The sequence below is a fragment of the Drosophila serrata genome, unplaced genomic scaffold (genome assembly GCF_035046125.1).
Source record: "Drosophila serrata isolate PLE 108 unplaced genomic scaffold, ASM3504612v1 contig_363, whole genome shotgun sequence".
NCBI lineage: Eukaryota > Metazoa > Arthropoda > Insecta > Diptera > Drosophilidae > Drosophila > Drosophila serrata.
This window is the reverse complement of record NW_028257261.1, coordinates 124,684-146,900: the sequence shown is the minus strand read 5'-3', so window position 1 is coordinate 146,900 and position 22,217 is coordinate 124,684. Positions and strand designations below refer to the sequence as shown.

The following is a 22,217-nucleotide window of genomic DNA, read 5'->3' as shown; positions in this document are numbered from 1 at the left end:
CGTTTACGCCTTTTGAAATTAATTACATCTGCGAGCGCATCGCATAATGACTCTACGCAGGAAAAATTAATCGCATGCTATCTCTTGTTTTCAAAGAGAAGGCAAAGTTATTTGGTTTTGAAAGCAATTCAAGGCATTTTTCGTGTATCGATTGTGTGTGTCAGGGAGAGTTCGCTGTGTATAGTGGCTGTTTTAAGCTGTCACCGCTCGAGTTCGTCAGCAAATGGATTTTCGCAACCGGGTTTGTAGAAGATTCTCGCTCCGGATTTGTCAATGCGCGCTTTCCGTCTTTTAATCTTTGAATTCGGATTGGATTCCGATACTGCAAAGGTTAACGGCTGATGATCGGTAAAGATGTCTATATCTTTGACCGAGTATAAATAATGTCATTGTTTGGCCAGTGCCCAAATTATGGCTAATAGCTTCTTTCTTTAAAGTCCTTCCTTTGATGTCCTAGAGATCATCGTAATTGGACGTCCCTCTTTGGACAGCACCGCACCAATGCCATAGGCACAGGCATTTGTCATTAGATCAAATGCTTTTTTATATTCGGGGTATCTTAGCATGACGCTTATTTTGAGCTGTACCGAAATGCTCCGTGACCTGTGTCTACTAACTGTTCCTTTTTCCCCTTTTTAAATTTCTGAGACAGGTTTTGCTATTGCCGCAAAATCCTTAATAAAACATCGATAGTAGCTAGCCAGACCTAGAAATGGCCGTACCTTGAAAACGGAACCCAAAAAGTTCCGGAAATTCTTTAATGGCGTTTACTTTCTCTGGGTGAGTGGTAGCACCATTACAAGTAACTATAAACACAAGAAAGCTGACGCTTTTTTTTTTAAAGCTCGACACTCATGTTTGCATCGTACAGGCTCTTTAGAACCCAATCTACATGTTTAGCGTTAGAGATTTCATCCTCTGAGATAAGTATTACGTCGTCAACGTTACCATAGCAAAATTTACCGATTTTTTTTTGCTGGTGGTCCAGCTCCAGCTCTCTTAGTTGGTTTTTGCGCGGCTCTCCCAGCGCTCTGCCGACGGCAGCTTCAATTAAGTCCCTAATCTGGTTGGGTTCCAAATGTACTGGGGTGGTAGGGCGACTTGTGTTTTACTGTAAAGTCTTGACCGCTTTCTTCGCTTCCGGATTCGGAGTCGCTGAAGAAATTTTTTTTCATATACTGGTGAAAGGCGTCATTCACGAGAGCGGCTGAGAACACGCGCACAACAAAATGCTTCCATAAGCAGTCCCCAAAAGGAATGCAGCAAAAACAAAGACAAAGTGAGGCAACGGTTTTGTGACACGGCGCGACCCGAACAGAGAGACAAAACCACAATAAACCAAATGCAAAGTGAACAAGTAAAACCGCTGCCTCACTGATTCTCACTTATTGTGTTTGTTTTTCTATTTATTGGTTAGAACGTTAAACTTGCAATATAGAGGAGAAGTCCACTTACATTTTTTGTGAAATGGTTTCCCTATCTTAATTTTCGTCTAAGGTCCAAATTTATGCGGGTGGGTTTTCCGCGAGTTGGGCGCCAGTTAATGCTTTTCTCCGTAAAGGTTCCCTCGCAGCCTTCTCGGTGAGAGTGGCTGGTTAGCTGTTAAAGGGTGACTGCCATTCTTTACCTGCCAGCCTAGAGATTCAGTCAATTTGGAAATAATAAGATATCTAACGGCAGTAGCCGGAGTTAAATATAACCGGAGCTTGTGCTCTTTATTCACGGTTTCGATATAAGCTGAAATGAAAATAAACTTAAAGCTAACAAAAGACTCACAGCGGCCACGCAAATATGCAGTGCTTTCCGCTTGTGTACGACCATCCGGGCTAAATGCTGGATCAGCAATTTCGCTTAAAGCTAAACAACATTGACTTTTGCTGCTATATGATTAAGACGGTCAGAGGTCAAAATAAATTTATTTAAAACGGATGGTGTCGTAATGATTTTTATAAGTTTTGGTATTTTCGAAATGGTTTATAAGTTTGACACTTATTTATTTAGATTTAGAATTTAGGAACCAATCGTAATCATAGTATAGCTATAATAAAGGTAATAAATATTTTACAATAATTTTACAATTATTTGAAAACCTTTGATTTTGGCTAAGGAAAACAACAAACAATTCGTAAAAAATTGTAAAAACTCGCCAAAACTAGCTGGACAAGATATTAAATAGCTTACGAGTGTGGGATGTAAATATGTATGTATGTGGAAATTGACGCTCAGCGCAAAATAGAGCAAAACTTGCCCAGTATTTTTATGTTTATATGCATATGCTTGGAAGTAACTCAGCTCAGGATAGAGCTGTGTGGTCTTTGGATAAATATTTTTTTATATAGAAGCTGCGGACTGAAATTTTCAGTTTAGTTTAATATGCACAGAACATTTTTAAATTATATAAAATCGCTTGTATTCATTTCGGTAATTTATATTACGTTTGAGATAAGTGTTGTTTAAGTAAGTGTTGTAAATATATTTTTGCGGGGAATGCACGTATATCATTGGAGTGGACTGTATTGGAAATATGTATGTATATGTACATATGTATATGTAAAGCAATAATGTAAATATGTATCAGTTATCTTGTGCGATGTTAAAGCCACCGAAGCTGCATGAAACGGAGTTAGCTCTGTAGGACCAAAGACTATACAATTAATAAGATGCCTCACGACCATACATTCGTTTTGCAATATGAGGCTAATTTTTTTATTCCAACGAAAATGGCGCTCTCCCTGCTCTCACAAAGTTGAGAGCGTAAAGATCTGAAAATAGAATGCGTTTGCATACATGAGTGAACACAGAACAAAAAAATTCGCATGTGTGCGTCAATATGTGTGTGCTTCTGTTCGCATGCGCTACGACGAAAAGTTTAAATTTTATATTTTGGGCTGCTGACCGATTGTTAGGTAGAGAGGGGACGAAAACGGCAGCAAAAACAGCTGATGTATACATGTGCATATCGATGTGTTTGTTTGTTTTGATTTTAGTTTGTTTACATTTTTTTTAGTGCTTGAGTCCCTTTATATTGTTCTTTCTTGTCTTTATTTTTAATTATTTTATTTTTATCAGTAATGCAAAAAATAAAAATACTTCGTTGAATTCCAATATTTAATTGAAAGACTATAAGTTCTTATGGCACAATAATAATATTAAAAAAAAATAAGAAAATAAAATATTGGTTTAAATCGTTTCCACACCACCATAGAGGTAGACTTTCTGGCGCGTTTTATTTATTTTGGTATCCCCAATAAGCCTAGTCTACATTCATTATCAAATCATAAAAATCATTGCCGTTTATTATTTATGACATAAAATACTGAGCTTAGCTTGCTTCTTCTGCTTATCAGCTATCATAGTCCATTTAGAATGCTTAAAAAGTAAAACTTTTACATGTTTATTTAAGAGATCAATCTTATGCACATAAAATTCATTATTTATATCGAACCATAATGAGTAATCAATACTTTAATTTGTGCATTTAATGCATTGATCCATAATAAATTTTCTAATATTAATTTGTTGTTTATTATTTTTGAAAATATTTTCAAAAACCTTTATATGGTTTTTGCAGACATTAAAAAATATATCAGATGGTGCTTTTAATTTTCCAAAGTCCGAGTCGCTCGAGTAGTTTTTTTCCTGCCTTTGCAATATATCCACAAAAATATCTACTCGAAGTTAATTCAATGGGTACATTATTGCTCAAAAAACTATCCATATTTTTGTCAAAGTACCTCTCATTGTCTTGGACAATTTCTGAATATGATACAGAATACTCTTGCTTCTGTATTTCTTTCTTTTCAATGCCAGGTTGATATACATATAATTGAATCAAACTCTACTGGCAACATAACATCATCATCTGATTCGCAGTTATTCTTCTGTGAAAATTTAAAAATATGCAAAGATATTAGTTTGGCAATTATTATATTAAATTCATTAACTGAAGGGTTTCTGCAGTTACCACCTTTTGCACGAACGCACGCAAATATATTTTCAAGCGGATCCTGGTTAACTCTAATATTAGAGTCAAGAAGAAAAAGTGATCCGTGTGGTCTTTAAAAAGATCTTTAACGAGTTCAAACATAGCCTCAGTAGTTTGGAGCAAGGCATCAAGACAATATATATTATTTCCTTGGTATTTAACGTTCTTTAGTTACTCCTGCATTTCCTTCAGTTTGTTCCAAACCATATTATCAATTTGCAGTGCACATTTCATGGGGTTTTTGTCAGTTAATACTCTGCTATTCAGGCAATCAAAGTAATCATTAACTCTTTGGACAAATGCAGCAGTAGAGGCTGCCACTTCTGAACTATTTCGTTGGAGCTGCTTTTGAGGCACGCCATGTTGCTGTATGCGTATGAGAGAGCTGCTGGCTCTAGAGCCAGCACGAAAACATCGCTGTATGCGTGAGAGTGCTGCTGGCTCTAGGACTCTAGAGTCTAGAGCCAGCACAAGAGAGCGGCTAGACCCAGCACGAGAGAGCGGCTGGCTCTAGAGCGCTCTCTCGCTGGCTTTTGAACGAAATGTGAGAGAGCCTGGAGCCAGTTCAAAGGCCAGCACGAAAAAAGCGTGTGCAAAAAAAATCGTATGGCGTTACGAATCTTCCACTCTATACACCCTTCGGTAGGACCATGTAATGGAGGGGGCGGCTCTAAAGTATTTGCACTCGATAATGAAAACACGGCAATTACTTCGGATCTTTATTGGTTGAAATTTGAAATATGACTCACTTTTATATGTGTAATATGTAAATGTAATTATAAATATATGTAATTATAAATATATGTAATTATAAATATATATATAAGCTAGATTGAGTGAGCTCTTTGGATTGATATAAAAGGGAGAAAGAGCTTACGGGACATTTAGAGACTGATAGCGGGATCACACTGCCTCTAGAAAATAAGCGCCCTTTCGCCGTGAACACTCCTTATTAGGAAACTCTATTTAATAAGTTTTCCATCTTAATTGGATCTCAAGATACCTGAATGGCAGGACGAAAAAGGTCCTCTTTCAGAATAATTTATCTAATGTTCTCAGGGTTAATTCTGGCGTCCAGCAAGAAATTCATTTGGGTCATCTCCTTTCAAGCCTTTCCAAGTGAACGGACGTGTTTTTTTTCTTGCGCTCTCGTTTTGTGTTAAAGTTTCAATCTAACCACCGGGGTTAACTTAAATTTTCTAATTTGTTTTTATAACTTCCCGTTCACTTCGCGTGTGCATGCAGCTATCCTAATTTTGTGTATATAATTGGTTTTATTCTCCAATTTAGTTGTGCTGCTAGTGCTAGCTTTTGCATATTTTGAATTCCTTTTTGTGCCTTCTTCGTTTAGCTTTTATTTGCGCCGTCGCAACAGCTAAACGTTTCATCTATTTATCTCCCACGCTCTCCAACTCTCTCGCTTAAGTTGTGCCGCTGCACTTCTTATCTTATCTAATCTATTACGCTCTCCCGCTCTCTCGCTCTCGCTTCTTTCTTCATAACTCTGTTGTTCTTTTTTTTTTCAATTGAAAGTACAGTGGTAAGTCGCTATAATGTCCTCAAACATTGTCTGTTCTGTTAAAACCTGCAAAAAGGCAATTGCTGCAGGTGACCTTACAATCGGCTGCTGGCTGTGCGACAACGTCATGCACGCCAAGTGTATTGGAGTTGCAGCTCGGACGGTGGACGATGTAAGGAAAAACATCGGCCTGCGTTACTGCTGTGAGGCCTGTCGCGATGTAGAAAGGGAAATGACGTCTTTCATGCGGCAAACCAAAAGCGGTTTTAAGGGCATTTTAACGAGTTTTCGTAAAACTCTTGATATGTTCTTGGCGCTGGACACCCAATTTAATAGCCTTACGCTATTAAATGAGTCTCCTAGGCGCAAAAAAACTGCTATTGGTGGGCAGCATGTAGACGGACCCCAACTACCCGCAACAGGCTCTCAGCAGCAGCCTCCCACGGCACAGCCCTCGACCTCAGCATTAATTCCAAGAGTGCTGAGATCGAGCGCTAGGAAAGATTCGGTATCCGAATGTGCAGCGGGAGTGTCCGTACCGCCGGTGATTTCTGTTGTATCCCCTGGGGGGTCGCAAATATTGACCCCTCAAAGTCCCGTGCACACACCATTATCTACCCAGGGTGTTAGGCCCGGAATACCGGCCGACAATGGCACGGCAGATAACCAATCTGCCTTGCCAAAAGCCCTTATAGCTGTTCCACCAACGAGAGATATTTTTGTCTCGCGGCTCTCCCCTGATCAAACATCGGAAGATGTTCTCGCCTTTATACAAGGCAAAACCAGAGCCGAAAAAATTAAGATAAAGGTGGAAAAGTTTAAATTTTCTTACGCAAGGGACATTTCATCTTTCAAGATAAATGTCCCTAACGAGCTCTTTAACACTATTTGCTCTCCCAACTTCTGGCCAGAGTACATAGTTGTTAAGGAGTTCGAGGCGAAGAAAAAGAAAAAGCGGCCTGTAGGAATAACTCTTCCCAGGCCTGATGTTACCACTGCGCCTTCTACGTCTTCCAATCCCGACCCAAAAAACTAACCCACTCGTTAGAAAACTCGATTCAATGGGTTTTCCAAGTGATCTTCTTAATTGGATCTCTAGTTATTTGAATGGCAGGACGCAAAAGGTCCTCTTTAAGAATAATTTATCCAATATTCTAAGGGTTACATCTGGTGTCCCGCAAGGAAGCCATTTGGGACCCTTATTGTTTACATTGTTCATAAATGACCTGCCCAAAGTCTTGACTAACTCCAGAGTACTTATGTACGCGGATGACGTCAAGCTTTGCGTGCAATACAATGACGTTGCCTGCCAGTCGGATTTACAAACAGATCTTAATAATTTTCAAACTTGGTGCCGTGTAAACTTATTAAACTTAAATGGCTCGAAATGCAAGCTAATGACATTCTCTCGTGTCGCTCCTAAGCTTGCTACTTACACGCTGAACGGCTGCTCTTTGGAAAGAATTAATACAGTTGACGATTTGGGCGTCCGCTTGGACCCAAAACTTGACTTTATTGATCATATTTCGTCTATGGTGAATAGGGCCAGGGGTGTGCTTGGATTTATTAAACGGTGGTCGAAGGAATTCAATGACCCCTATGTTACTAAATCCTTATATACTTCCTTAGTTCGTCCTATCCAAGAATATGGATGCTGCGTTTGGAGCCCTCAGTACGGCGTCCATAGTAAACGCATTGAGTCGGTTCAAAAGAACTTTTTACTTTTCGCTCTACGCGGTTTAAATTGGGATGCAAACCAAAGATTACCTTCCTACTCTAGTAGACTCCTATTAATAAACTTGCCGTCCTTAGCCAATCGTAGAACGATGCTAGGGATAACCTTTATTTTTAACCTTATCCATGGTGATGTGGAAAGTGCTGACTTGTTGGGTCAGCTTAATTTCCATGTACCATGTAGAACCACTAGATCCTATATCCCATTAGTGTTGCGCCACTGTAGGACCTCCTTTGAACTGCATGAACCTTTTAGAGTGTTATGTGCAAATTATAATGATTTGTACACACTAATCTCTAACGTAGATTCCCTTCCCAAATTAAAATCTTTGATATTAACATACTTAGTAAGCATGCAAGCTAACAATCTGGCAGCACGCCGGTAGTCAATTTTCCTCGTATTCTGTCCTATATTTTCCATCGCGCCTACTAACACCTAACCCAAACAGGCACGTGCCTGGTGTCATACGGGCCACTTGTATGTACTGACCTTAGTGCATCAACGTCCATAACAATATTAAAAAAACTTGCCTTAAGTCTTTACTAACTTACAGACTGCTTATGTACCTGATGACGTCAAGCTTTAAGTGTAATGCAAGATCGTCGCCTGCCAGTTGGATTTACAAAAAGATCTTACAAATTTTTTAAGATGGTGCCTCGTAGACTTCTGAATGACATTCCAAGTTACGACTTACACGCTTAACTGCTGCTTGGTTTGGTTGACCGCTTGGATTCTAAACTTGACTTTATCAATCATTTATCGTCTATGGCGATGTGTGCTTGGATATGTTAAACGTTGGTCGAAGGAATTCAATGACTCTTATGATACTAAATCCTTATATACTTATTTAGTTCGTCTTATGTTCTGTTAAAATATGGATCTTGTGGTTGAAGCCCTCAGTACGGCGTCTATAGTAAACGCATAGAATCGGTTCAAAAGAACTTTTTTCTTTTCGCTCGCTTAAATTTTGTGTAATTTATAACGATTTGTGTCTAAACCCTAACGTGTATAGTCTTCCCAAGCTAAAAACTTTAATTCTAACCCACTTAGTACTCATGCAAGCAAACAATTTGGCATCTCGCCGGCAGTTAATTTCCTAGTATTCTTTTCTATTAATTTTATTTTTCGCCTTCTAAAACCAAATCCAGACAGGCACGTGCTTGGCGTCATACTTTACTGATCTTAGTGCATCAAGGTTCATTATTAAACATTTAAAACAAAATAATGCCTTTATAACTTTTGTACTCTTGCAGGGTAATTTCAGTCAGAAGTTTGCAACGCAGGAGTCATCTCCGACCACGTGTGGTATATACATATATTCTTCATCAGCATCAGCAGCCGATTTGATCCAGCCAAGTCCATTTGTCCGTTTCTACGGAAACTAGTTTTTCCGTTTTAAAGATACCTGAATACATCTTTGCAGAGTATTTAGAAGAAACTCTCACTGGGAACGAGGCGTGGGACTCGCGCGGGGAAAAACAGTTCCGCTCTTATTGCTTTCTGCATTAATAATGTTACTTATGGTTTCATCAGCATTGGTGGCCTACCAGAACTTGATAAATTTACATTTTGAAGAACTCTTTATACGGAGACGTGTGTTTTTGCAATAATGCCAAAAAAATTTCGAAGCGATTCTCCCTCATCAATGAGTTTCCTCAAATCCCGATAAATTTCCTTGTTTCTTTTTCCACCACATAAAGCACGTGTTGTCACAAGATAATTGTAGGAAATGTAATAAGCAGAAATTAAATTGGCTTTGATTTACAGCTATCAATGCCAAAATAGCAATCGTAAATCTTTAATTATTGTTAATTTTACGTTATTTGCTTTGTAGACATTATTTTTTGTACCCTTAGAGGGTTATACATTTTTAGCCAGAATTTTACAACGCAGTGAAGGAGGCGTTTCCGACCCTATGTATGTATGTATATTCGATCGCTCTCCAAAAAACTGATCCATGGCTCCTTCTAAGGTCGACGACCCTGACAATGCCGTCCTCACCTGCATGCGTCGCGACGATCCGTCCTAGGAGCCACTGTTGAGGCAGTTGACATTGGATCGGTATGCACGAACCGAGGGATAGATATCTCGTCCATTCCCATTCCCAATCCCCATTTGTTTAAATATAAATTGTATTGCTTAACAGATTATTTTACATTATTACATTATTACATTATTTTTACTTTTTTTTTTTGTCAAATTATTTAAACTTTATTTGATTGATGTGAATTTGCGACACTCGCAATATTCCACACATCCACCAATGTAAGCGCTTTCCTCGGAAGTGCTAGCTGAAAACGGGTGAAAATCACATGAAAAGAGACAACAAAAGAAACAAATTTAAAGGCCGGGGAATAATGTAAAAGGCAACTACGTTCGGATTGCGCTCATGACTTTTGTTAACTTGTTTGGAACACTTAATGAATTTAAAATCCCCCTTATTGCCGCACAATATTCAAACATTCTTTATTTATTATTTTCGTTGTTGTTGTTGTTCGAAATTATCCTAACTTATTTTTTCCTATTATGTCTTACACTAATTTCTTTCTTTTTCCTTAACTGCGATCGTTGGGTAATATTTGGGTAATGACGCGAAAACTTCCCTTCTTGGACACATTCAACCGTCAAAAATAGGGGACATCATCATCGGTATTTGTTATGGAATCAAGGGATTTCTATGTCACCAAATCGCAGCAATTTTTGATTGAAAGGTGAAATTCTTGTTGACTTAGCCAAGCATAATTCGTGCTCCGAAGTGACGCGTCTTGGTTTGGTTGAGTGCCGGTTAGTGACAAAGTAAATGCTTTGGTGTCTTCTGCTCTCCCGGTCGCTTGCAACTTCTGCAGTGTGTATTGTAGGGTAGGCCCATCTTTCACGCGTGCGTGCCTATTGGCCAATGACCAGTGGCCAGTGGATGATTGCCGTTATTCTTTTGATGTCTTTCTTACTCTTGTAGATCAGCTCCACGACCCCGTTTTAATAAGGCCAGCATAGCTTCGATCTTCTGTGCTCTGTCTTCATTGACCATTCCTTGCAGGCTAATATTTAAAATGGTCAAGATTTTTCGTCTGGATTGAGTTCAGGGAGACTAGTGTGTTTGTTGTATTGGAGCTTTCCTTTGACCCTTTCCTGGCCAGCTCGTCCACTTCCTCGTATCCTGGGATGTCATTATATCCAGGTACCCAGGTTATTTTAATTATATATATATTATATAATTATATATATATTATATAATTATATATATATTATATAATTATATATATATTATATAATTATATATATATTATATAATTATATATATATTATATAATTATATATATATTATATAATTATATATATCTATATATATATAAATGCTCTGTTCGTGTCTACATCCTTCATAGACTCGAAAAGTTCTGAACCGTTTAAGCCCAAATTTTTACACAACATGCGTTGAGGTTCCAGCTCGGTTATTGACTACTTTTGATGTTGATAGCTTATCTGCGGTGGCGAATATATCTATTTTTTTGCGTTTCCCCGTGCCCCTACTGCTGCGCCATCTACAGGCAGCCAGCTGAATCAAAGCATTTCCTGTCAAACATTCAAAACATATTGAAAGAAGAAACTTGAAAAGTTCTGAACCGTTTATGCCCAAATTTTTAGAGAACATGCGTTGAGGTTCCAGCTCGGTTATTGACTACTTTTGATGTTGATAGCTTATCTGCGGTTGCGAATATTTCTATTTTTTTAGCGTTTCCCGTGCCCCTACTACTGCGCCCTCTACAAGAAAATCAAAGTATTTCCTGTCAAACATTAAAAACAAATTGAAAGAAGAAATTGGAGATACAAATTTTATTTTTTGTTCAGGTTCAGTAAGAAACGAAGTCATGCCACCAAAGAAGTCGAGATTGGGTCGTCGTATTCGCAATACAGAAGCAAAAAGACGTAAGATTACGAATATGACTGACGAAGAACGGGCCTCCATCCGAGAGACGCGGCTGCGCGATGAACTTTTACTCATACAGGTTAATGGTTCGGAGGACCGATTGCAATCATATATTGAAATGTCGTCAGTTGTTTCATCAGTACATTGTCGATATGTATGCAAAAATTGAAACAACGTTTGCTGTTCCTTCGATTGAATCAGAAGAAACTTCGGTCCGATGAATATATACACTTGCGGGATGCTGTGATGAATGACCGTAATACAACCAACGTTGGAAAACTCACGATTTTGGCATCCTCATTCATAGGTAGTCCACGCCACATGCATGAATATGCTCAAGATGCCATGGCATATGTTCGTTGCTACGGCCGTCCAGATTTATTTATCACCTTTACATGCAATTCAGCTTGGGACGAGATAGTACAGTATTTCCTGGACAATCATATAGGGATAGGCATGACATCACAGCCCGTGTTTTCAGACAAAAGCTCAAGTCACTGATGGATTTCATTGTGAAACATCGAGTTTTTGAATCTCTGCGGTGGTAGAATGGCAGAAGAGAGGATTGCCGCATGCGCACATACTGATTTGGCTGTATGATAAAATTACTCCAGACGAAATTGACAATGTGATATGCGCTGAGATTCCACGGGCAGAGGTTGATACAGATTTGCATGCAGTTGTCATCAAGAACATGATCCATGGCCCATGTGGTACCCTCAACCGAAGTTCACCAAGCATGGTAGACGGGAAGTGTTTCAAGCGATATCCTCGAGCATTTACAGCCAAGACCGTAACAGGGGAAGATGGATATCCTCTGTAAAGGAGACGGTCAACTGAAGATGGAGGGACTTCGGCAACTTTAAACATGAGAATTGGTGATATTGAGGTAGACAATAGTTGGGTGGTTCCATACTCACCACTATTGTCAAAATCATACAAAGCGCACATCAACGTAGAATATTGCAATTCCGCGAAATCGATTAAATATATCTGCAAGTACGTGAATAAAGGCAGCGATATGGCAGTTTTTGGTGTTCAGGCAGAAAATGGTGACAGCAATGCAGTACGACTTGTCGATGAAATATCTCAATACCAGGCTGGAAGATACATAAGCAGCAACGAAGTTGCATGGAGAATTTTTTCGTTCCCCATTCATGAACGCTATCCAGCTTTAGTTCACTTGGCAGTCTATTTGGAGAATGGTCAACGTATCTATTTCACAGAAAGAAATGTGCAAGAAAGAGTCCTGAATCCGCCAGCGACAACTCTGACTGCCTTCTTCACCTTATGCCAGGAAGATGATTTTGCCGGAACATTGATGTATTCAGAAGTGCCCTCTTAACCACAATATGCCACAGAGAAACGTGGCAGGGTACAGCTAGTATTATATAATTATATATCTATATATATAAAAATGCTCTGTTCGTGTCTACATCCTTCATAGACTTGAAAAGTTCTGAACCGTTTAAGCCCAAATTTTTACACAACATGCGTTGAGGTTCCAGCTCGGTTATTGTCTACTTTTGATGTTGATAGCTTATCTGCGGTTGCAAATATATCAATTTTTTTTAGTGTTTCCCCGTGCCCCTACTGCTGCGCCCTCTACAGGCAGCCAGCTGAATCAAAGCATTTCCTGTCAAACATTCAAAAAAAATTGAAATAAGGAATTGGAGAAAAAAATTTTATTTTTTTGTTCAGGTTCAGTAAGTAAGTAAGTAACGAGGAATCAGCAGAAAGACGAGCAGATAGGCTTGAGAGAAAACGATTGAGAGTTAGGCAGTCGCGTTCTGCAGCAATCGATTTGATTCACTCTCAAAATAATGAACGCGACAGGGCAAGGGTAGCTGAAGCGCGTTTACAGCTTGCAGAAGATCAAAACCTGCAATACAATCGTCTTGCATTCAGATATAATCCAACTATTGATTACAGCTCGAATCGAATGTCGTTATTGGACGAATGCATCAGGTCTGCATATACCGTCAGGCTCTCAAATTCAAAAACGAACCAAAAGGATTGTGTTGCGCTTCCGGGAAAGTGGAATTGCCTCAACTTGAAGCACCACCAGAGCCTCTGCATTCTCTATTCGCTGGATCTACTGCAGAATCGAATCATTTCCTGTCGAACATTAGGAAATACAACTCTTGCTTTCAAATGACGCCATTTGGTGCGGAAATTATAACTGCACAATTCATGCCAACTTTTAAAATCAAAGAACAAATCTATCATAAAGCCGGTTCCCTGCTTCCGTTCCCAGACAGCGAACACAAATTTCTTCTTCTTGGTGATGATGGAAATGAAGTAGATGCACGTTATGAAATCAATACCTAAATACGCTGAAGAGGCACATTATTTCGCAGCTACAGAAGCTTTTTCACGAACGGAACAATTTGGTGCGTTTATTCAAAACAGCAATCGATATGATGCCTTCGGATACCCATAAAATTGTCATTCATGCAGACAAAACGCCTGCTGGAGAACATATCAGGAGATATAATCCAACTATAGACGAAGTGACAATTGTCATAGTCGGGGATCAGTTTCAACCTCGAGATATTATTCTCCATCGACGAAACGATCGATTGGTAAACGTCGCAGAAACTCACCGTTGTTACGATGCTTTGCAGTATCCACTAATCTTCTGGGATGGTGCCGATGGATACCATTTCAATGTGAAGATGATCCAGTCAATGGTGTAGAAACGAATAAAAAGTGCAGCGCGATGAACTTTTACTCATACAGGTTAATGGTTCGGAGGACCGATTGCAATCATATATTGAAATGTCGTCAGTTGTTTCATCAGTACATTGTCGATATGTATGCAAAAATTGAAACAGAACGTTTGCTGTTCCTCCGATTGAATCAGAAGAAACTTCGGTCCGATGAATATATACATTTGCGGGATGCTGTGATGAATGACCGTAATACAACCAACGTTGGAAAGCTCACGATTTTGCCATCCTCATACATAGGTAGTCCACGCCACATGCAGGAATATGCTCAAGATGCCATGGCATATGTTCGTTGCCACGGCCGTCCAGACTTATTTATCACCTTCACATGCAATCCAGCTTGGGACGAGATAGTACAGTATTTCCTGGACAATCATATAGGGATAGGCATGACATCACAGCCCGTGTTTTCAGACAAAAGCTCAAGTCACTGATGGATTTCATTGTGAAACATCGAGTTTTTGAATCTCTGCGGTGGTAGAATGGCAGAAGAGAGGATTGCCGCATGCGCACATACTGATTTGGCTGTATGATAAAATTACTCCAGACGAAATTGACAATGTGATATGCGCTGAGATTCCACGGGCAGAGGTTGATACAGATTTGCATGCAGTTGTCATCAAGAACATGATCCATGGCCCATGTGGTACCCTCAACCGAAGTTCACCAAGCATGGTAGACGGGAAGTGTTTCAAGCGATATCCTCGAGCATTTACAGCCAAGACCGTAACAGGGGAAGATGGATATCCTCTGTATAGGAGACGGTCAACTGAAGATGGAGGGACTTCGGCAACTTTAAACATGAGAATTGGTGATATTGAGGTAGACAATAGTTGGGTGGTTCCATACTCACCACTATTGTCAAAATCATACAAAGCGCACATCAACGTAGAATATTGCAATTCCGCGAAATCGATTAAATATATCTGCAAGTACGTGAATAAAGGCAGCGATATGGCAGTTTTTGGTGTTCAGGCAGAAAATGGTGACAGCAATGCAGTACGAGTTGTCGATGAAATATCTCAATACCATGCTGGAAGATACATAAGCAGCAACGAGGTTGCATGGAGAATTTTTTCGTTCCCCATTCATGAACGCTATCCAGCTTTAGTTCACTTGGCAGTCTATTTGGAGAATGGTCAACGTATCTATTTCACAGAAAGAAATGTGCAAGAAAGAGTCCTGAATCCGCCAGCGACAACTCTGACTGCCTTCTTCACCTTATGCCAGGAAGATGATTTTGCCGGAACATTGATGTATTCAGAAGTGCCCTCTTAACCACAATATGCCACAGAGAAACGTGGCAGGGTACAGCTAGTATTATATAATTATATATCTATATATATAAAAATGCTCTGTTCGTGTCTACATCCTTCATAGACTTGAAAAGTTCTGAACCGTTTAAGCCCAAATTTTTACACAACATGCGTTGAGGTTCCAGCTCGGTTATTGTCTACTTTTGATGTTGATAGCTTATCTGCGGTTGCAAATATATCAATTTTTTTAGTGTTTCCCCGTGCCCCTACTGCTGCGCCCTCTACAGGCAGCCAGCTGAATCAAAGCATTTCCTGTCAAACATTCAAAAAAAAATTGAAATAAGGAATTGGAGAAAAAAATTTTATTTTTTTGTTCAGGTTCAGTAAGTAAGTAAGTAACGAGGAATCAGCAGAAAGACGAGCAGATAGGCTTGAGAGAAAACGATTGAGAGTTAGGCAGTCGCGTTCTGCAGCAATCGATTTGATTCACTCTCAAAATAATGAACGCGACAGGGCAAGGGTAGCTGAAGCGCGTTTACAGCTTGCAGAAGATCAAAACCTGCAATACAATCGTCTTGCATTCAGATATAATCCAACTATTGATTACAGCTCGAATCGAATGTCGTTATTGGACGAATGCATCAGGTCTGCATATACCGTCAGGCTCTCAAATTCAAAAACGAACCAAAAGGATTGTGTTGCGCTTCCAGGAAAGTGGAATTGCCTCAACTTGAAGCACCACCAGAGCCTCTGCACTCTCTATTCGCTGGATCTACTGCAGAATCGAATCATTTCCTGTCGAACATTAGGAAATACAACTCTTGCTTTCAAATGACGCCATTTGGTGCGGAAATTATAACTGCACAATTCATGCCAACTTTTAAAATCAAAGAACAAATCTATCATAAAGCCGGTTCCCTGCTTCCGTTCCCAGACAGCGAACACAAATTTCTTCTTCTTGGTGATGATGGAAATGAAGTAGATGCACGTTATGAAATCAATACCTAAATACGCTGAAGAGGCACATTATTTCGCAGCTACAGAAGCTTTTTCACGAACGGAACAATTTGGTGCGTTTATTCAAAACAGCAATCGATATGATGCCTTCGGATACCCATAAAATTGTCATTCATGCAGACAAAACGCCTGCTGGAGAACATATCAGGAGATATAATCCAACTATAGACGAAGTGACAATTGTCATAGTCGGGGATCAGTTTCAACCTCGAGATATTATTCTCCATCGACGAAACGATCGATTGGTAAACGTCGCAGAAACTCACCGTTGTTACGATGCTTTGCAGTATCCACTAATCTTCTGGGATGGTGCCGATGGATACCATTTCAATGTGAAGATCCAGTCAATGGTGTAGAAACGAATAAAAAGTGCAGCGCGATGAACTTTTACTCATACAGGTTAATGGTTCGGAGGACCGATTGCAATCATATATTGAAATGTCGTCAGTTGTTTCATCAGTACATTGTCGATATGTATGCAAAAATTGAAACAGAACGTTTGCTGTTCCTCCGATTGAATCAGAAGAAACTTCGGTCCGATGAATATATACATTTGCGGGATGCTGTGATGAATGACCGTAATACAACCAACGTTGGAAAGCTCACGATTTTGCCATCCTCATACATAGGTAGTCCACGCCACATGCAGGAATATGCTCAAGATGCCATGGCATATGTTCGTTGCCACGGCCGTCCAGACTTATGTATCACCTTCACATGCAATCCAGCTTGGGACGAGATAGTACAGCTGTTATTTCCTGGACAATCGTATAGGGATAGGCATGACATCACAGCCCGTGTTTTCAGACAAAAGCTCAAGTCACTGATGGATTTCATTGTGAAACATGGAGTTTTTGGATCTGTGCGGTGCTGGATGTATTCAGTAGAATGGCAGAAGAGAGGATTGCCGCATGCGCACATACTGATTTGGCTGTATGATTTTTATCAAAATTACTCCAGATGAAATCGACGATGTTATATGCGCTGAGATTCCACGGGCCGAGGTTGATACGGATTTACATGAAGTTGTCATCAAGAACATATTCCATGGCCCATGTGGTACCCTTAACCCATGTTCACCATGCATGGTAGACGGGAAGTGTTTCAAGCGATATCGTCGAGCATTTACAGCCAACACCGTAACAGGGGACGATAGATATCCTCTGTATGGGAGACGGTCAACTGAAGATGGAGGGACTTCGGCAAATTTAAACATGAGAATTGGTGATATTGAGGTAGACAATCGTTGGGTGGTTCCATACTCACCACTATTGTCAAAATCATACAAAGCGCACATCAACATAGAATATTGCAATTCCGTGAAATCGATTAAATATATCTGCAAGTACGTGAATAAAGGCAGCGATATGGCAGTTTTTGGTGTTCAGGCAGAAAATGGTGACAGCAATGCAGTACGAGTTGTCGATGAAATATCTCAATACCATGCTGGAAGATACATAAGCAGCAACGAGGCTGCATGGCGAATTTTTTCGTTCCCAATTCATGAACGCTATCCAGCTGTAGTTCACTTGGCATTCAATTTGGAGAATGGTCAACGTGTCTATTTCACAGAAAAAAAAGTGCAAGAAAGAGTCCTGAATCCGCCAGCGACAACTCTGACTGCCTTCTTCACCTTATGCCAGGAAGATGATTTTGCCGGAACCTTGATGTATTCAGAAGTGCCCTCTTAACCATAATATGCCACAGAGAAACGTGGCAGGGTACAGCTAGTATATTATATAATTATATATATATTATATAATTATATATATATTATTATATTATATAATTATATATATATTATATAATTATATATATATTATATTTAATTTATTGTCTTCTGCTAGTCTGTTATGTGCCTATTTGCATTTGGCCACTGGTCCTTGGCCACTAGTCCTTGTAATCCCTGTTTTCCTGTCTGAGTAGATCGTTACCTTGGTATTCCGGAGGTCTTGAATCTTTCTGAATTCGTTCAGTTCGGATGTCATATAATCAGTGTCTTTTGTCATGCGATAGTTAGTCTCGTCCAGGTGTGGTAGTTCTTCCAGCTCTGGCTTGCCTTCAGTTGTACCTGCGCATGCCGATCTTTGAATCCTTGTGAGTTTCTGGATGTTGTAGGCCTTACTTAATGGTGGCCACCACACTAGTGCTCCATATGTTAGTATGTGTCTTACAACCGCTGTGTAGAGCCATATTATTATCTTGGGGTGGATGCCCCAGTTTTTTTCCAAACATCTTCCTACAGGAGTAAAAAGCTATGCTAGCTTTTTTAACTCTTTTAATGTTTTGTTTCCATTACAGCTTCGCATCTAGTATCACTCCCAGATTGCTTTGTAGCGATATTCCAAGTTCTATGCCTTCTTACTAGGGCTTATTGAAGTGGGGATCTTTGTTCTTCTTGTGAAGAGCATAAGCCTAGTTTTACCTGGGTTAATACCCAATCCGCAGGCTTTTGCCCATGCATTGAGTTTGGTGTGTGCCCTTGTCTTCAGTTCGCTGATGAGGTCGGAGAAGGGTCCTGAAGTCAGTAAGACTACGTCATCTGCGTACTTTTACACCTTCACTGTTAAGCTCTTTCAATATGTTATCCATGTTTATCAGCCATAGTAGCGGATACAGAACTCCTCCCTGATGTGTGCCTCTCTTCACAAATCTTTTGTGATGAGTGCCACTCAGTTTGGCTCGTATTTGTTGAACTGCTCTTTGCCTTTCCGTTATTCCGGATTCTTCTATCTGTTTTCCTGGGAAGTGTGTATGGAGTACAGTTTCTAGCGACTCTTCTACCGACGTCGTTCCTGAGCTTTCAGGCCTGTTTATAAGTGTAGGGCTAGTTCGCCCTCTTGCTAGTATCTTGCTTAGCCTTTTATTCCTTCTAGTGATTTGCAATAGCTGCTCCAAGAGTGGTTCTTGGCTTCGTATATCGCTTTTTTGTATTCTTTCTGTAACTCCTTGTACGATAGCCAATCCTTGTCTTCGCAGCTTATATTGAAGGCCTTCCTAACCTTTTTGCTGAGTACGCTTAATACTTTTGAGTACGTGAGTCTGCATGACTCCTTGTACGCGTTGTTGAGAATGTTACTGAAATCCTAGACATCGTTGTCGATTTCTTCTAGGGGAGACCAAACCTTAGTCCTTCTGTTTCTCACCTTAGACTGAAAAATTGTTCCGTAGTTGTCCCTGTCAGTGTTGTGGGGCGCTTTGCGCTTTGCCGCTGTCCCATGTGTCGGCAACGAGATTTCTAAGAATGTATACCTATGGTCTGAAAGAAAGGGATTGGTCGAGACCCTCCATTTTCCTACCTTATAATTGCTGTGCTCTAGTCCCTCGATGACTCGTCGTCGCACCTGATCGGGTGTCGGACCAGACGACTCTGATAGCAATTTGTCTGTTACCATCTCAGACAGTCTGGGCTCGACCTGCTCCCATTTCTTTATCAGCAGACGGCAATCGTCGTTGTGGTCGTCCACCAATGCAAGGCTGTCTCTAGCCACCTCACTGCTTTTCTCCGCCGGGCAAGATCGCTTTTGGGTGCTCCTTCTCGTACATCTCAAAGTCCTCGACCACCGCCTGGAATTAAGCTTTGTCACTTTGATCCCGGTGGTCAGTTTTGCCCTCCTTCTCATTCTATAATACTATCATTCTATCTTCGACAGAATGAACCGGGCCTTCCTGACCTGCGCATTCCTTTGTTGATGGGTTGGGTACCCTTCTTACCTTGACGTGGCTCGCTTGGTGGAGTTTGTTTTTTGTTGTGCCGTTTGGGGAGTGATTGCTTTAGCACTGCCCGCCGAACTCGACGGTGTTAGCGTCTCGTCATCCGAGCGCAGCAACTCATCTTCGTCGATTTCGGTAATAGAGTGGTGTATTACCTCCCCCTAGAGGGGCGAAGCGGATTTTGAGTTACGCTCCGCGTTGCTCGGCGAGGCGAGCGGGGCGGGCCCACGGGGGGCCTTGAAGAAAGTCTCTAATTGGTTAGCAATATGTTTTTACGTTATTCCATTACGTTATTCCATAAAGGTGATGCCTTCATGCAAGCATTTAATTCATCTGCAGGCGTTCCACGGGAAATTACTGGGAACTTCTGCCTGAAATCGCCTGCCAACAATATCATCAAGCCACCAAAGATGTTGTTATTTCGCCGAAGATTCTTCAGTGTGAAGTGAAGTGCTTCAAGTTATTTCTTATGTGCCATTGTGCTCTCAGCCCAAAAAATGACCTCGCATTGCATCAATAATTTTCCCAATGCCCTGGATCGGGAAATATTGCATATTGGATTATCAATAGTGTTTAAATTAAGTGGCCACTTAAGAGCCGAATGAGCAGTTTGACCGCCATCTAGGAAAGTCGCCGCAATTCCAGATGATGCTAACGCCAAAGTTGTCACATCTTGATAGAATAGTGGCCAAATCAATGAAATGACAAATTTTTTCCCTGTTTCTCCAGGTGCGTCCAGGAATAATAGACCACAACTATTATTGTCCACCGCTTCCATAAATGTTTCGTGACCTTAATTATTTTTTAACAAAAATATATATAATTCCTAGTGATCGAACTTCAATCTGCAGGGGTATAAAAACTTCGGCGTGAAGTTAGCTTTCTTTCTTTTTGTTAATATAATGTTTAACACAATAGGAGTGCCGCGGGCAGCAATTCACAAAGAACAGAAAAAACGTACTTTTTAATTTGTTTGTTCTTGTTTGTATTCTTGTTCGATAACGAAAAATGCGTATGCTCGAGATAAATTCAATTTATTCAATTAGCTTTTTTTTCACACAATCTTACTTAGAGATCAGCTTAAACGACGGTTGGCGAAGGCTGGGCAAATTCGCAAAGAGCGAGTGAGAGCTTTATTATCCCTTCGTCTTCGCCCCAAACTAACTTACACTAGACTTTAAGAATTTTCAGTCACTAGCTATGTTCGTCTGTCCGCCTGCTTGTCTGACTGTTTCTACGCAAACTTGTTTCTCAGTTTTGAAACTATCTCAATGAATTTACCGTTAGTCTACTTTATACTCTCCTTAGTATATATGTCGGAAAAGATCGGACAATTTATATCAAATAGTTTCAACAGGGACGATTGGAAAATGCTCACAACAAAAATGTTAATTTTGCCAGTTTAAAAAAATATTAATTTTGTATTATTGTACGATTTTGGTTTTAATTTTATACAAATCGGATGATAAATATAATGTCTTAGTAGCGTTAAATCAATACTAAACTTATTTATTTATAGCGACTTCGTTCCTAAAAACAACTTACCCTTGGGAATCGACGTATACCGAGACCGTTTGTTTATAACAACACCTCGTTGGAAAGATGGAGTACCTGCCAGTTTAGGTACCATTCCATATCCAGCAAGGGAGACAAGTCCGGCAATTAGACCGTATCCCACATGGAAGGCTCATGGAGACCCCAAAACTCCAGATTGCTCCAAACTAATATCGGTGTATCGCACGGCGATTGATAAATGCGATAGACTTTGGTTAATTGACTCGGGTATTGTTAATGCAACTGTCAACCTAAATCAAATCTGCCCGCCAAAGATAGTCGTGTATGATCTTAAAACTGATAAAGAGATTATTCACTACAACTTACCAGAGTCCCAAGTGAAACAAGATTCTCTACATTCAAATATTGTTGTAGATGTCGGAAATTCATGCGACGATGCTTATGCAATCGTATCAGATGTCTGGCGATTCGGTCTCGTAGTTTACAGTCTCTCAAATAATAAAAGCTGGCGAGTTACGAATTATAATTTTAGTCCGGAGCCATTTGCATCTGACTTTAATATCTATGGATTAAATTTTCAATGGCTAGACGGAGTTTTTGGAATGAGTATTTCGTACGATAAAAGGACTAATCAGCGTGTACTCTACTTCCATCCAATGGCAAGCTTTAAGGTAAGATATAAACTCTTATAATAAGAATATAATATAAATATATAATCTATATCAACCAGATGGCTTCGTTTTATGTAACATTTCGTTTGATGATAAAAAATGAAGAAATTTGTTTTATATTTGAAAAGTAATGGAGCCACTTTTACTT

At 39.9% G+C, this 22,217-nt stretch overlaps 1 protein-coding gene across 2 annotated transcripts in view; it reads left to right on the top strand.

Moving 5' to 3' along the window:
- Positions 1–22,217, top strand: part of yellow-h (L-dopachrome tautomerase yellow-h) — a 42,433-nt gene that overhangs the window by 5,228 nt on the left and 14,988 nt on the right. For both annotated transcript variants that reach the window (XM_086839247.1, XM_020953084.2), the window contains exon 2: positions 21,403–22,069. In XM_086839247.1, coding sequence (XP_086695373.1) covers positions 21,403–22,069 — 667 coding nt within the window. The remainder of the gene's footprint in view (positions 1–21,402; positions 22,070–22,217) is intronic.